Here is a 17,482-nt window from a genome sequence, read left to right on the forward strand (position 1 = left end):
GATGCCCTCCTCAGTGCTAGCTTCTGAGGTCAAAGGTCCACTGGGGACAACCCTAGACAGAACGTTCCCTGGGGTCTGTGCAGGGCGAGGTCAGGGGCAGGCATGGACCAGGGACCCTTAGGCAGCCAGAGGCGCACACAAAGCTGTCAACAATGAGGAAATGGGTGGGGACCGGTCCCTCGAGGCCTTGCCGCTGAGCTGCCCTCAACCCTTATCAGGGCTCTTAGCTCATAATAATCCCCTGGCCCTGGACATGAGCCATTTCTCTCACCTCTTCCTTCTGCTCCGCTCTCCTCTCTCTCTCCTGAATGCCTTCTTTCCATCTCTACTCCCTCTGTAACTTAGGGTGCCAGTGGGCCCATGACTGCCTCTCATCCTGACCTTCCTCCTCAGGGGTATGCCTCTGACTGTACCTCTTGTCTATCACTTCAAGCTCCTGAGAGAGTGACGGCCCACTAAAACCTTCCCAAGGGGGCCGTGTGGGGTCTTGAGAAGGGACAGAAAACACTGCAGGTCCTCCCAGGCCTACCCTCGCCCTCTCCTCCCTCTCTCCTTCCTCCTGGCCCTACTGTTTTTCCTTTTCCTTTCTATATGTTTTAATTGATTTCAGAGAGAGGAAGGGAGAGGGAGAGAGACAGAAACATCAATGAAGAGAATCATGGGTCAGGTGCCTCCTGCACGCCCCGGAACGGGGATCAAGCCCAAAACCCAGGCATGTGCCCTGACCGGGAATAGAACCTTGACCTCCTGGTTCGTAGGTCGACACTCAACCACTGAGCCACACCGAGCCACACCGGCCGGGCTGTTTTTCCTTTTGGATGTAAAGATGGCTAGCTAGAAATTACATCATCACAAATTCTTCCCAACTCCAATGGCTTAGAACATAAACTCTGTGCTCACTTTCCTAAGCTTTTCTCAACATATGGCACACACATGTGCACTGACTTTCAGCCTATGATCTGAGCTGGGGATATGAAGCCTCTACATAGAACATGGAAAGTTCTTTTTCTAGACTTCTCAAACTTTAGCCATGCATAATTACCTGAAGAGGTTATGGTAAAAAACAAACAAACAAACAAACAAACCAGAATCCTATGCCCTCCCGCCCCCCCCCAAATTCAGACTCAGTGGATCTGGGGCGTAGTCCCAGAATTCACATCACTCCCAGGTGCTGCTGCTGCCACCTGCACTTAGATAGGACGGTTCTTGCATCTCAGCCCTCACCCCGAGGCAGAGACTGCTCCCGGCCCAAAGCTAGTGGGAGGAAGAGCAGTGAGGAAATAATGCAGAAATGAAATATCTGTGAAAATGTTTCTAAATATTAACCTACCTCACAGGTTTACCCCTCAGATACCCCTCCCCCCTTTGCAAAACAAGGTTCTGGGAAGTTAGGAAACTGGCCCAGGTCCCCCAGCTCTGGACTGGAGTCAGTGCTGACTTAACGTAAGGCCTGGTGGTTGCTGGCAGGACCGCCGCCTCCTGTCCTGGCGCGGATGGAGACGGTCACCCTGAGAGAAATGAAGGCGCTCACAAAGGCGTCGGATACACCCGCACACCTGGTACCCCACCGCTCCTCAGGTGAGGGCGCCGGGCAGCCTGGCCAGGAGAGGCGTTCCCGCTTGCCCTGGGGAGGGTTTACTGCTGGGATAATCTTGTTGCTATGGTAACTCTGTACTCTGCCTTCCTCTGTGGGTGGCATCACTGAGACACCAGGTAAACCCAGCGTCTGGACTCTGCTCCTGCTCTCTTCACAACAAACCGACTTGTCCCCACACGGACAGACGGGACTCCCAGCCCTAGCCCCGCTGGTCTTGTTAGTGTGCTTCTTACCATTGTTAGCAACTTCCAGTTATTTGGGGGAAATAAATCAAATGGGAAAATTATGCCAGCCTGTTATTTCTTGAGATAGGTGAACGCGGAGCAGATCCTTTTCTTTCTTTTTGCAATACAATTCACATGCCATAAAATCTGCCCCCTTTAAGCATACAGATCGTGGTTTTTAATTCAAAAAGTAAGTGGTACCACGAGAGGACTTTGGGGGCGCTAGAAAGGCGCAGTGGCTTCTTCTGCAGGACGGCTTATCGAGTGCACACAGTAATTATCAAAACTCTTCCAACTGAAAAATTAAGACCTGTTCATTTTTAAAAATATACTTTATTGATTTTTTACAGAGAGGAAGGGAGAGGGATAGAGAGCCAGAAACATCGATGAGAGAGAAACATCGACCAGCTGCCTCCCGCACATCCCCTACTGGGGATGTGCCCGCAACCAAGGTACACACCCCCGACCGGAATCGAACCCGGGACCCTTCAGTCCGCAGGCCGACGCTCTAACCACTGAGCCAAACCGGTTTCGGCAAGACCTGTTCATTTTATTATAGCATATAAACTATATCTCGATTAAACATAATTTAAAAGTAAATGGTGCCACCGAAACCGGTTTGGCTCAGTGGATAGAGCGTCGGCCTGCGGACTCAAGGGTCCCAGGTTCGATTCTGGTCAAGGGCATGTACCTTGGTTGCGGGCACATCCCCAGTAGGGGGTGTGCGGGAAGCAGCTGATCGATGTTTCTCTATCATCGGTGTTTCTAACTCTCTATCCCTCTCTCTTCCTCTCTGTAAAAAATCAATAAAATATATTTTAAAAATAAATAAATAAAAGTAAATGGTGCCACTTCAATGAAATCTGAAGCAATTAACATTTGAGAAACGTGCAGTGGTTGAGTCTGTGAACTTGTCTCAAAAAGTAACCAGGAAATGATAGGTCCCTTTTGCCTTATGATCTGAGCTCACTGCTCATTTATGCAGATAGAGAGCATTCATATAAGCACGGGCATCATACAGTAATACAGCAGGTTCGCTTGTCTGAGGCAGTGTGGTCTGCACAGACACGGGAATAGTATGAACTGCACCGTAACACATAACTGAGGAAAATCCACATCCATCACTTGAAGTAAATGCAAAAATGTGGAGTTTGATTTTCTGAACAGTATGCCCACTGTTCAAACAAGTAATATTTTATTATATATGTGTTATGTAAGTCATAGCAAGTGACTGAGCTGTAGTTATAAAATTTGCAGTTTTCCTTATTTTTATTCTAATTTTCATGTTAAAGTAGCATTTGCACACAGGCAAATGTAAACCACGACCAAAACAAAAACAAAAAAGCCTTAGTTTCTAGAGATTCTATGGTTTCCTGAGGCAGCTTTCTAAGCAGGGGAAGAGGCATTATACGGGACAATCATCAGAAAAACTAATTCCACTCCTCTCACAATCTTAGGTACATTCTACACCCTACACCCTTCTTTCTTATTCAAACCACATACCTTCACTTTTGAATGTGAAACTATATGTAATGTGCTTGTGTGAATAAAGTGATTTCTAAACTACAGATTATTTTTATATTACTTACCATACATGTAATTATTGTATCTTTTCTGGAGTGAGATCATCTATGTGGGCATATGTATAGGAGTGCTTGCCTGTGGGTGTGTTTGTGCTCTTGCAAAAGTTTACTAGGGGTGTTGTGAACCAAAGGTGGGCCAGTCACCAGAAGTAGGTATGTGTGAATTTCAAACAGGCAATGTTCCCACTCATGGAAGAAAATAATTTTAAACACATTAAGAGCTTTCTACTTTATAATGATAATCATTTCCTAAAAAGAGAGAAGGGAACTCTTATTGATCTAGTACATGTTAAATACCATGTGAGGTACTTTATTTCTATTATCTTACATAGTCTTCACAACTCACCCATGCAGGTACAAACTAACCCAATTTTATTTTTTTAAAATATATTTTTATTGATTTCAGAGAGGAAGGGAGAGGGAGAGATAGAAATATTAATGATAAGAGAGAATCTGACTGGCTGCCTCCTGCATGCCACCTACTGGGGATTGAGCACACAACCTGGGCATATGCCCTTGACTGGAATCGAACCTGGAACCCTTCAGTTCACAGGCCAATGCTCTGTCCACTGAGCCAAACCAGCTAGGGCCAAGCTAACTCAGTTTTACAGATGAGGAATCTGAGCCTTGTCCAAAGCAACCTCGGTAGAAAGAGCATGGGTGACAGAGGTCTGATTTCAGAGCCTGTAATTTCATTCTCTAAAATGTGGTGAATAAGTAATTAGACCTCACTCCAGTTTTTAGTGATATAGAATATGATTTTAACTTTTTTTATTCAGAAAGCTTACTTCACATCTTATGTGAGAGAGACTTAGAGATGTCTGCTCAAGGCTCAAAGCCATCCAGTTGAACGGGTCTAATTGCAAACAGAACAATCCCCTGACAGGGAAGAGCCCTTCCTCTCTGGGCTCCTTCCCTGACCGTCTCTCTCAGCTCCCATCAGGGCCCAGATCCTCTTCCTCTGCCCCGTCCTTCATGATGACGCTCCTCTCTGTTCAGTCTTCACTTCACTTCAGATGCTCTCTGCCCTCCATAGGCGATCTCTTCTATGCCCTTGGCTTCACCACCACTCAAACTACCTGCAGCTCACACCTCTGCAGTTCTCCAGAAGTAATTTGCCTAGATAGCTCGCTGAGCTCTCCAACGCAACTATTCCAGAGTCTCATTCATTTTCTTCCTGATCCACCCTTCCCTAAACATTCCATTCCTTCTTCCTCCTGTATTCTTTGTCTTGGCACCACCACCTGCCCAACGAATCAGGTGAGAAATCTCGGAGTCATTTTGGACTTCCCCCAGCTATATCCAGTAAGCCTTGAGGTCTTCTCATCAATCGCTCTCAAATGCATCCTTTTTTTCTCTTCTCCTTCTGCCAGTGTCTTGGTTAGTTGCGGCGCTCACCACCCATACCCTGGACCATTCGCAGTGGGTCGTCTCTGGCCTCCGAAGTCCCTGCCAGTGTGCACCCCCACCTCTAGCTGCTGTAGCTAACAACTTCATTAAGTAAAATGTTTTATCTCCTTCTCCAACTTGAAACCTTTTTCTGGTTTCTTCGTGCCTGCAGGATAATAGCATAAAGGGCTCTACACATTCCACCTATCCCACTGGACACTCCAATATTAAATCCCACCATTAAGCTACTTCAAGTTTCCGGAATATAGCTATTTTAGCCCTCTCTGCCTTGGTAAACGTGCCTCCACCCCATTGCCTTGCTGACTTCTAATTATGGCCTTTTCAAGAAACTAGACTGGTTGGTCCCGAGGGTCCATCTTCTTCGAGAAGCTTCCCTTTGCGCCCTGTGCTCACCTCTATCTTTGCTTCACGGTCACTGTAGGTGTCTCCCTTTCCTATGCCAGATCCTTGAGGCCAGCACAAGGCCTGCCACATAGTGAATGCTCAATAATTGCACTTCTTATTTAAATTACATGAAAATGTTATTATATTTGTAAAGTTCAAAGTCCACATCCAAGAGAATCTTATCCAGATGAAACTCGGAAGAGAGTTCAACACAAGCTTCCTTGAAGTCATTTTTGTGACCACGTGTTTATTGTGTATTCAGTACAACCACCTAACAACCAAATGAGGCAACTGAACCCTGAGTTGGATTACGGACTGAAGAGTACAGTCACAAAGGACATTGCAATTAGAGAAAATGGAAATGGGTTATATGTTCGGTGATATTATTGAAATAATGTTCAGTTTCTTAGGAATGATAACGGCATTAGTCAGTCAGGATGTCCTTTCTTTTAGACAAAAAAAAGCTTTATGATGTCTGTAACTTATTTTCAAAGAATTCATTTTAAAAGAATATAATATAGCCCTAGCCGGTTTGGCTCAGTGGATGGAGTGTTGGCCTGTGGACTGAAGGGTCCCAGGTTCAATTCAGGTCAAGGGCACATGCCTGGGTTGCAAGCTCAATCCCCAGTAGGGGGCATGCAAGAGGCAGCTAATCAATGATTCTCTCTCATCATTGATGTTTCTATCTCTCTCTCCCTTTCCATCTCTGAAATCAATTAAAAATCTTACCTTATAATAGAGAAACATGCAAATTGACCGCACCTCCGCTATGCCCATGATTGGGCCTGCCAGAGGCTGGGGGCGGGACTCCGGGTGGCCCATCCGGCCGTTGGGAAGACCAAGATGGCTACGCGCAATCCTGTAAGTTCCGGGGTCCGCATGGCGATCGCCACCCAGGGGGGCGTGTCCGGGCCGAGCCCGGCGCTCCCCGGGTGTCCGCATGGCAATCGCCACCGGGGGGGGCGTGTCCGGGCCGAGCCCGGCGCTCCCCGGGTGTCCCGGGGGCGATCGCCACCCGTGGGTGTGTGTCCGGGCCGAGCCCGGCGCTCCCCGGGTGTCCGCATGGCGATCGCCACCCAGAGGGGCGTGTCTGGGCCGAGCCCGGCGCTCCGCGGGTGTCCCGGGGGCGATCGCCACCCGGGGGGGCGTGTCCGGGCAGAGCCCGGCGCTCCCTGGGTGTCCGCATGGCGATGGCCACCCGGGGAGGCGTGTCCAGGCCGAGCCCGGCGCTCCCCGGGTGTCCGCATGGCGATCGCCACCCGGGGAGGCGTGTCCGGGCCGAGCCCGGCGCTCCCCGGGTGTCCGCATGGCGATCGCCACCCGGGGGTGCGTGTCCGGGCCGAGCCCGGCGCTCCCCGGGTGTCCGCATGGCGATCGCCACCCAGAGGGGCGTGTCTGGGCCGAGCCCGGCGCTCCGCGGGTGTCCCCAGGGCGATCGCCACCCGGGGGGGCGTGTCCGGGCAGAGCCCGGCGCTCCCTGGGTGTCCGCATGGCGATGGCCACCCGGGGAGGCGTGTCCAGGCCGAGCCCGGCGCTCCCCGGGTGTCCGCATGGCGATCGCCACCCGGGGAGGCGTGTCCGGGCCGAGCCCGGCGCTCCCCGGGTGTCCGCATGGCGATCGCCACCCGGGGGTGCGTGTCCGGGCCGAGCCCGGCGCTCCCCGGGTGTCCGCATGGCGATCGCCACCCAGAGGGGCGTGTCTGGGCCGAGCCTGGCGCTCCCCGGGTGTCCCGGGGGCGATCGCCACCCGGGAGTGCGTGTCCTGGCCGAGCCCGGCGCTCCCTGGGTGTCCGCATGGCGATCGCCACCCAGGGGGGCGTGTCCGGGCCGAGCCCGGCGCTCCCCGGGTGTCTGCGTAGTGATCGCCACCCGGGGGGGCGTGTCCAGGCCGAGCCCAGCGCTCCCCGGGTGTCCACATGGCGATCGCCACCCGGGGGGGCGTGTCTGGGCCGAGCCCGGCGCTCCATGGGTGTCCCGGGGGCGATCGCCACCCGGGGGGGCGTGTCCGGGCCGAGCCCGGCGCTCCCTGGGTGTCCGCATGGCGATCGCCACCCGGGGGGGGGCGTGTCCGGGCCGAGCCCAGCGCTCCCTGGGTGTCCGCATGGCGATCGCCACCCGGGGGGGCGTGTCCGGGCCGAGCCCGGCGCTCCCCGGGTGTCCGCATGGCGATCGCCACCCGGGGGGGCGTGTCCGGGCCGAGCCCGGCGCTCCCCGGGTGTCCGCATGGCGATCGCCACCCGGGGGGGCGTGTCCGGGCCGAGCCCGGCGCTCCCCGGGTGTCCACATGGCGATCGCCACCCGGGGGGGCGTGTCTGGGCCGAGCCGGGCGCTCCGCGGGTGTCCCCGGGGCGATCGCCACCCGGGGGGCGTGTTTGGGCCGAGCCCGGCGCTCCCTGGGTGTCCGCATGGCGATTGCCACCCGGGGGGGCGTGTCCGGGCCGAGCCCGGCGCTCCGCGGGTGTCCCGGGGGCGATCGCCACCCGGGGGTGCGTGTCCGGACCGAGCCCGGCGCTCCCCGGGTGTCCGCATGGCGATCGCCACCCGGGGGGGCGTGTCCGGGCCGAGCCCGGCGCTCCCCGGGTGTCCGCATGGCGATCGCCACCCAGAGGGGCGTGTTTGGGCCGAGCCCGGCGCTCCGCGGGTGTCCCCGGGGCGATCGCCACCCGGGGGGGCGTGTCCGGCCGAGCCCGGCGCTCCCTGGGTGTCCGCATGGCGATCGCCACCCGGGGGGGCGTGTCAGGGCCGAGCCCGGCGCTCCCTGGGTGTCCGCATGGCGATCGCCACCCGGGGGGGGGGGCGTGTCCTGGCCGAGCCCGGCGCTCCCTGGGTGTCCGCGTTGACAAAAGCTTTCCACATCTCTGTTTATTCTTTTGAATCCAAAAAACGACCTTAAAAAAAGCATCCGGGCCACCTAAGAAAGAATGCACTTTCTGGCCAGAGCACGCAGGATTCTTTTGCCCAACAGGTTAAAGGGAGCAGAGCTGGCACAGTGGGAATGGCCCTGATGCCCTATGAGGAGACTGGGGGAATGGGGTTGCCAAAATTCCATAAGCCTCTTGCCACCTTCTCCTTTGCAAACCACATCATCCAGATCCACCAGGACTGGAGGCAACTGGGAATCACAGCCGTGATTTGGGACATGGTAAGCAAATCTTGAGGGGCCTCTGAAAACATCTGCAACTGATTATAAGACTGGTCTTTATTTAAAAATAAATAAAAGAACAGCTTTGTTGAGATATAACCCATATACTGTACATGTCATCTAAAGTGTACAATGAACTGGTTTTTTAAAGTAAATTCAGAGTGGTACAACCATCACCATGCTCAATTTTTAAATATCTTCATGACCCATCCCCTCCAAAAAAAACTTCTACCCACTGGAATCACTTTCCTGATCATCTTCCCCAAAATAGATTGCACTTTAAAGGTGGGTAAAGGAAAGTTGAGGGAAGTTAAAACACTGCACAAAGGATATTGTAAGATGACAAAGCCCAAAGTGAAGATCATGTGTTTTCTTTAAAATATATATATATTTTTAAAATTTCAGAAAGGGAGAGGGAGAGAGAGCTAGAAACATCAATGATAAGAATCACTGATCAGCCGAAACTGGTTTGGCTCAGTGGATAAAGCGTCGGTCTGTGGACTGGAAGGTCCCAGGTTTGATTCCGGTTAAGGGCATGTACATTGGTTGAGGGCACATATCCCGGTGTGGGGTGTGCAGGAAGCAGCTGGTCGATGTTTCTCTCTCATCGATGTTTCTAGCTCTCTATCCCTCTCCCTTCCTCTCTGTGAAAAATCAATAAAATATATTTAAAAAAAAAAAAGAATCACTGATCAGCTGCCGCCCACAGGCCCCTTACTGGGGATTGAGCCCGAAACCCAGGCATGTGTGCCCCTGATCAGAATCAAACCTGGACTCTTCAGTCCACAGGCCGATGCTCTCTCCATTAAGCCAAACTGACCAGGGCCATGTGTTTTCTTCAAGTTCTTCGTGGTTGTAATGGTCCCCAAATCTATACTAATAAAAGGGTAATATGCTAATTAGAGTGGTTGTCTTCCGGACATCTTTCCAGACAAAGCCGCAGTGGCTACAAAGGCCAAGGCTCAGGCAGCCATAACCAGCTGCAGTGGCAGCATCATTGGGGTTATGGGGGTGGTGCCTCCAGAGGGAGGCCAGACGGGGGGCCAAGGCACAGGCAGTTTGGGGTGATCAGGCTGATAGGGGAGGGCAAGGTAGGGGCAATCAGGCTGGCAGGAGATCAAGGTAGGGGCGAGCAGGCAGGCAGGCAGTGGGGTTAGGGACAATCAGGCAGGCAGGCAGGTGAGTGGTTAGGAGCCAGCGGTTCCGGATTGTGAGAGGGATGTCCGACTGCTGGAAGTTGGACATCCCCTGAGGGGTCCCAGATTGAAGAGGGTGCAGATTGGGCTGAGGGGCACACCCCCCCTCCCCCCCCCCACCAGTGCACGAATTTTGTGCACCGGGCCCCTAGTAAGTAAATAAAAGAGCGTAATATACAGAGAGATACATAAAATGTGGGAAAATGTTAACTGATAAAAAAAAAAGTGAGTTTATTAGTGTTTGCCTGGAGCTAGGGATGGAGGGATCAGGAATAGGGAATTGTTGCTAATGATAACAGGATTCTTCTGGGGGTGATAAAAATGTCCTGGAATTAGATGGTGGAGGTGGTGGTAAAACTTTGTGAATATATTAAAAAACACTGAATTGTGACTTTAAATGGATGAATACTATGGTATGTGAATTATATCGTAACTAGAGGCCCGGTGCATGAAATTCGTGCACGGAGGGGGGTTGTCCCTCAGCCCAGCCTGTACCCTCTCCAATCTGGGACCCCTCAAGGGATGTCCGACTGCCCAGGGATCGGGCCTAAACGGGCAGTCGGACATCCAGGACTGCTGGCTCCCAACTGCTTGCCTGCCTGCCTTCCTGATTGTCCCTAACTGCTTCTGCCTGCCAGCCTGATCACCCCTAACCACTCTGCTGCCAGCCTGTTTGCCCCCAACTTCCCTCCTCTGCCAGCCTGGTTACCCCTAACTGCCCTCTCCTGCAGGGTTGATCACCTCCAATTGCCCTCCCTTACAGGCCTGGTCCCTCTCAACTGCCCTCCCTTGCAGGCCGGGTGCCTCCCAACTGCCCTCTCCTGCTTGTGGTGGCCATCCTGTGTCCACATGGGGGCAGCTATATTGTGTGTTGCAGTGATGATCAATCTGCATATTACTCTTTTATTAGATAGGATAGAGGCCTGGTACAGGGGTGGGGGCCAGCTTGAAGGGTGTCCCTGATCAGGGTGGGGTTCCCTTGGGGAGTGGGGCGGCCTGAGCGAGGGGCCTGTGGTGGTTTGCAGGCGGGCCATGCCCCCTGGCAATGCAAGCGGAGGCCCTGGTATCTGGAATTTATTTTCCTTCTACAATTGAAACTTTGTAGCCTGGAGCAGAGCCAAGCCTGGGGCTCCCTCCAAGGCCCGCAGCCATTTGTGTTGGGGTTATAATTGAAACTTTGTTGCCTTAAGCGGGTGGGCCCGGCCAGGGTGTGCGGAAAGCTTTGCTTCCCCTGTTGCCGGCGGCAACTCTGGCCTGCTCTCTCAAGCTCCATTCTGTTGCCATTTGTTTGAATTTGTTTACCTTCTATAATTGAAACTTTGTAGCTTGAGTGGAGGCTTAGGCCTGGCAAGGGCAGGCAGAAAGCTTGGCTTCCTCTGTTACCTAGGAAACCTTGCTCTCTGTGGCTGTAGCCATCTTGGTTTGGGTTAATTTGCATACTTTCTCTGATTGGATGGTGAGTGTGGCTTGTTGGTGTGTCGGAGGTATGGTCAATTTGCATATTTGTCTATTATTAGATAGGATTGTATTTTTTTAAAAGTTAACATAAAGCAATTTTATGGAACACTCAAAGGGGAACCAAGGGCATGCTGGGTTTGATTGCTCCTTTGGTCTCCAAGTCACCACTGGCCAGAGTAAAGAGGGGCCCCAGACGCTGCAGGGTGCTGTGCACCCTCCTCCCCACCACCCTCACAGGGTCATCCTAGGGCCAATCTCAGCATACCCCATGTTCCCACTCACCACCAGAATCCCAGTACAGTCTTCGTGTACGTCTCACACCCCATCTCTTCTTCACTGTCCTTCACTCTAGTCACCATCTTTTATTCATCTCCCTTCAATATTTGGTTTTGTTCATTGCTTTATCTCACCTGTATCTAAACAGTGCCCAGCTAACAGCAGGTGTTTAATAAATTTCTAGTGGATGAATAAAAGTTTACACAGAAATTTGCACTGAATATTAATTAAAATATGAATCTCTATGCTTTAAAATGTTTTTTTCTCCCATAAGACTTTTTTCTCCATTTAAATAGGTATCTAACCTTTAAGAAATCTTGCACAAATGGTATTTTATTATAGATAATAAAATTTATGAATCTTTATACATGTTAAAACATTCAAGCATCATAAACATAAATATCTCAAAATTCAAATTAACAACAAGAAATTTATTTTTTTAGACTGTGGTTATTGCTGCACCAACTTTATAATTCCTTATTCAGAGCCCAAAAATGTAGGCAAGCCCTGGAAACGGAGCAGAAGCATTTCTGCACACTGGACTCACAATCTCGTTTGTGCAGAAGTGTTTCCGCTAGATTCACAGAGCCTCTATGGCAGAAAGAGGCCAGGCCTGGTCATCTGGTTGCCCTTCGGACCTTCTGCAACTCTTCAATGGGTTTCCATTGTTGGTTGATCGTTATAAGCTTAAATAAAAAAGCAAAATAAAGCATTTCATTAGGATCGGTCCTTCATCCTTACATCCCCCTTTGGGATTTGTCCACACTCCTCTTTAGAAAAAGCATCACCTTAGCATTTGTAGCGAAACAATCACCTCCTCTTCCCATCTCTAAAGCATGGACAAAACAGTAATAGGGGCAGGTTTCTATCACACTAAACCTCCAAAAAGCCCTTGGGTTCCTGAGTGTTACAGGATCAGAGAGAAAGGTCTTATCCATCCGGCCCCTTTCATTTAACAGGATCTAGATTTTTAAATTCCCCATGGTTTTATGAGTTTACAGAGTAGTCTGCTCCCTGCGTGTGGATGTGTAATGCTCCTAGCCCAGGGTGTGGCAAAATTTCCTCACTGTAATTACTCAATTAAAGGACTCACATTCAGAGATTCTCATTTACCCTCACACTTTTTCTGTTACCTCAGGACCTAGGCGATGTAGGTAGTTTTAAAAGATCCTAAGTGTCCTCACCAGGTCAAACTGTTATTTGAAAGTTTGTTTAAAAACAAAATAGCTTTCCCGACAGACTGAAATAGTTTCAATCTAACAGACTAAATGTTTCTCACTTCCAAAATATTTAAAATGTAAAAAGTATTTGCAATAGTCTCAAAAAGGTAAGTGAATATTAGCTACTTTTGCTTAAAATGCAACTTCTGTTTTCAGAACTCCTGTAATGGGCCATAATAGACCTTATATTAACTTTAGATAAATAATGGAAAAAATTAGATATTAATATTTGAGTGCTTACTATGGGCCAGGCATGGTGCTAAAGGACTCTCTGTATTTTATCTGCTTTAATCCTCTTAACCCTGTTACTGTACCCATTTTATAGATTCTGAGAGCCTCAGAGCGGCCAAGTTGTCTAAATCACATGTGAAGCTCAGCTGGTGTGGCTCAGTGGTTGAGCAGCGACCCATGAACCAGGAGGTTATGGTTTGATTCCCAGTCAGGGAATATGCCTGGATTTTGGGCTCCATCCCCAGTAGGGGGTGTGCAGGAGGCAGCCGATCAGTGATTCTCTCTAATCATTGATGTTCCTATCTCCCTCTCCCTTCTGCTCTCTGAAATATATATATATATATATATTATATATAATAAAATTGCCTGTGAATAATGAGCAAGGGTCTGAACTAGAGCTCTACAACTCTGTAACACTACATACACCAAATGGCACCCTAAAAGTGAAAGGTAGTAAATCTATTTTGCTGACAATGATGCTAAGGCTTGGCTAAATGTAAATCACTTTTTAATTCAGCAATACCTTTCCAGGCACACTGGGATCCACAGTTTCCCAAGGTTCTGGATTTCCTTTTCGATCAATGCTAAACATAAAAGAAAGCTGATTAAATGTTAACGTAGGTGAATTTAAACCAACTCTGATATGGGGTCTATAAACATGCTAGGGACAGATCCAGATTGCAAGCTAAGGCTTTCATCTGTTAGTTAACTGCAATTGATGGAAGATGCCTTAAAGGGGCTTCTCGGTTTGGCTCAGACATTAGGGATTATCTCCTCTGCAGGTCAGGAGGTCTGGATTGATTTACTGGGCTCGATTGGAGAATGCTCTCACTGAATAGCACCAGGGATGGAAGTCCAGGCTAAGAGGACGCACAAATGTCCTTGCCCATAGGACCAACAGAAGGGCTGGGCTTGACCTCTGCAGGCGGTGAACTGCGGGGTCCTTGGTCCCTCTTCCAGAGCTGCCCTTTCTAGCCCTACGAGCTCAGTTTCAAGTTTCTCTCTTCCTCATACTCCAGGATGCATGGTATTTTACCTTATTATAGCCACAGCTGAGATTAGGTCCATTGCAAACAACTAAATCTACAAACTCTACTGCATTAGGAGAGATCTTTCTAGTAAACTGAAATTTTTTTTTAGTAAACTGAACATTTAAAATTTCATTTAAAATGATCTAAGTTTGATATCCCAAAAGACCATTTAAGAATTTTAAATGTCAAAACTTAAGTTTTTAAAAAAAATCAAACTTTACTTTGCTGCAGGAGAAGAGGGCGTGCCAGTGGATGAAAGGACATTTCGAATTAAGGAACAAACTAATTTTATGAATATCATAATTTAAAGTCTTCTGATACCAGGATGCTTTCCAGCCCTGACCCCCTTCTCAGCAGGACTGTTTTGTCGGGGGCGGGGGGGGGGGGCGATAGGAAATTGATATCATACATTTCATAAACGGAAGGTCATCCTAACATTTCTAAAAACGTTTCTATGAATGATGTCTACTTACATCACATCGGATTTTTTATTAAGGGAATACACAGCAAAAGATGACGCTCCACTCGCTGCCACCGTCATGATCAGCGCCAAAGGAATGAGCTAACAGAGAACACTTAATTAATTCAGGGTAAATCCCGATGCTTCAATGTGAGATGTAACAGAATGGCTATGCAACCACCTGTTCATCTTTAAAAATCAAAAATTGTAGTCAAGATTTTTCAATCGCTTTAAATACTTACTTCCTTCTTTTTCATCAGGAGTTGGAAAAGGTTCATGATGACCGCGGTGTAGAATGCCAAATCTAGAGTAAGTAAATAAATTAAAAAATCCAAGATGTTGATCAAATTTCAGCCCCTGGGACCAAACTGTGGGCGCCAACAGGTCCAACGAACTCGCCGAGGCAGCCTGGGGCCGGCTCAGCGGAGGGCGGGGCGGGGCGACCGACGCGCGCGGAGGATGCTAACGACCACGACCTCCCCGGCCGGGCGCGCTCCTTATAAACTGACCCCCACCGCTCCGGAAGGGCCGGGCCGCGGCGTTCTGGTCACGGGTCCGGTCGGGGACGTGCGGGACCTGACTCGCTTTCCCCGCTCGGCGCCCGGCGCGAGAGCGCCCCCTGCAGGACGCCGCGCGCGCGGACCCTGCGCAGCCGAATGCGGGCGCGGGCGCCCCCTGCCGTTCGCCGCGATTATTACCCGCCGTCCGCGCCTGCCCTGGCTGGGCGTTGGCGCTCCGGGTGCCCAGCGGGTGGAACTGAGAACAAGGGGATCGCTGCTGGCCAGGGCCTGGGAGAAAACCAGCGCTCTAAAAAGGGGTCCGAAAAGGAGCTGCAGAGCCAGAGGCAGCTAAATTACAATTACACCCAGAAAGCCACATTTCCCCTTCAGTTAATGCCCAGATTGATGAACTTGTGGGAGATGCAAGGTCAGTATGGGATTTGGTCTTCCCCAGGATGCCTAGCAGGCACAGCTCCCACCTTTCAAACCCCAAAGGAACCCACTCAGGACACTTCATCCTCTGTGGCTGCCCCAAAGCCCATAATCCCCTTGGGGGAGCTTCCCCTCCCGACCAGAAATTTCTAGTACCTTCTCTAGCTGCTGCAACCCAGGCTTTCAGGGACGTGGAGCTATGACTGCTTGGTTCCCACACACCAGGAATTAGATTTTAGTCAGCCCAGCTCAGGCTTTGTAAGAAAAATATTCTTTATTAAATACTTTTTGTTAAAATTAATTCTGCCTACCCATCAGTGGATACCTAATTACCAGGTTTAGCAAATACTGGATTTGCTCAATTTAGGCAGGTCTGGGGGTGTACCTTTTTCTGAGGTTATTAATGTGGCTCAGAAAGGAGTTTTTGCTCAATGCACGGGGAAAGCTATACTTCCCAGGTGCTTAGAAACTGAAGTATTTTAATTTTCTCACCAATTAAGAACAACTTTTGGAAGCCGTCCAGAGCGACCCTCAAATCAGATTAAAACAGAGTCAAAGCCAACAGATTGGTGGTGGTTATCAAAGGGTAAGTGAGGTGGGGGAGGATGAAGAGGGTAAATATATGGTGACAGGAGACTGGGCTTCTGTGGTGAGCACACAATACAGATGTTTTAACAAGGTGTACACCTGAAATTTACGTTACTAACCGATATTACCCCATTAAACTTGGGGGGGAAACGGAGTCAAAGAAATCCTTGATCTGACATCATCATTTATTGAGTATTTTAATGAGAAAACACATGGCTTTTGTCCTCAGGGGGCTTCCAAAGTTCTGATGAGACGTTTTCACATCAAAATTCGGCTTCTAACCAAAGTATGGGTACTAGAATTCCAGAGTGACAATTAGAAACCTTTTCTAGGAAAAAAACAAGGGGCCTCCAGCTAGAGCCTGAGGGAGGGGTTCCAGCCAGCGTGCCCATCCTAGGGATGGCAAAGGCTCAATGCTGCCTTGTCCTATAAAACCAATACTGATGGAGAATATGAATGAAAGCTGTCAGAATTCTAAGTTTCCTAGGTATTTCCCCTACTACTCAAAAGTGAGGGGTCATGTTGTTAGAATAACTTAGATGAATTATATACCTATAAATAATTATTCCCCAAATAGTGAGATTTGTCTTAATCAATGTGTCCTGGCTTCAGTCAGAAATAGAAAATTTTCCAACTTAATATTTGTGACTTCATATATTTCATGCACTACGCTCTGATCAGACCCTTAACTCCTTTTGGTTGTATGTAATTTCCTGCATGATTTGTCTGAGACCCATGCTCCCAGCTGCCCTATTAGTGCCATGTCTGTCTCATTTGCGTATACTTGTGAAGAAAGGCTCAGTGAGATGCTTACCTGATATTGTTAGATGAGAAAAACAAGTTACATAGTAAACCATGTCTTATCTATGCATGCATAAGGAACTGGAAGGTTAAATACCAAGTGTGTTCATCTGTATTTTCTAGCATTCTAACTGCTTTCATAATAATGGAAAATAAAGATGTATATATAATATACCTCCTTAAAAATACTTATAAAAGGAAAAATAATAGCTATACAGTGGAGAAACTTAACAATCCCATAAACAAGCGGTCAAAATTAACATGATCTCTGAGGACACATCACTTACATACTGCTCACTGGTAAGGCAGAGCCTGAATCTATCATGGTGCCATATCAGACAAATACAGATCAGGAAGCACTGTTCTATAAAATAATTTGTACTCTTCAAAAAACTCCAAGGTCAAGAAAGACGGAGGAACTGTTTCAGATTAAAAGAGGCTAAAGAGTAAAGAAACAGCCCAGCTGACATGGCTCAATGGTTGAGCCTATGAACCAGGATGTTGCTGGTTTGATTCCTGGTCAGGGCACAGGCCTGGGTTGCAGGCTCCATCCCCAGTAGGGGTGTGGAGGAGGCAGCCAATAAATGATTCTCTCTCATCACTGATGTTTCTATCTCTCTGTCCCTTTCCCTTCATCTATGAAATCAATAATATATATATATTATATATAAAGAAAAAAAAAAGACTAAAGAGAGGACGACTAAGTGGAGTATAGGGTCCTAGACTGGATCCTGTAATGGGAAATGACTAGGGGCACAATGGAGGAAAATCATGGGTCAATAGATTAATATATTGTATTAATATATTGTATAATATAGAAGTTTATGGAAAGAATATATGCACCCCTATGTCCCTTGTAACATTATTTGTAAGAAATATGCACTGAAGTACTAAGGGGATGAAGGGGCATTAGGTATAATATCTATTCTTAAATACAGGCATACCTCAG

The 17,482-nt window shown here is 49.0% G+C and overlaps 1 protein-coding gene across 1 annotated transcript; it reads right to left on the minus strand.

Annotated features, from left to right (window-relative positions):
• Positions 1-11,680: 11,680 nt before the first annotated feature.
• On the minus strand, positions 11,681-14,831 carry C5H15orf48 (chromosome 5 C15orf48 homolog). Its single transcript, XM_008143098.3, has 5 exons — positions 14,722-14,831; positions 14,455-14,516; positions 14,226-14,314; positions 13,245-13,305; positions 11,681-11,956 (listed from the first exon to the last, which is right to left on the minus strand). The coding sequence occupies exons 2-5, from the start codon at positions 14,488-14,490 to the stop codon at positions 11,888-11,890; spliced, it is 255 nt and encodes an 84-aa protein (XP_008141320.1). The 5' UTR covers positions 14,491-14,516; positions 14,722-14,831; the 3' UTR covers positions 11,681-11,887.
• Between the last annotated feature and the right edge of the window lie 2,651 nt (positions 14,832-17,482).

Source organism: Eptesicus fuscus, chromosome 5 (assembly GCF_027574615.1).
Source record: "Eptesicus fuscus isolate TK198812 chromosome 5, DD_ASM_mEF_20220401, whole genome shotgun sequence".
Taxonomy (NCBI): Eukaryota; Metazoa; Chordata; class Mammalia; order Chiroptera; family Vespertilionidae; genus Eptesicus; species Eptesicus fuscus.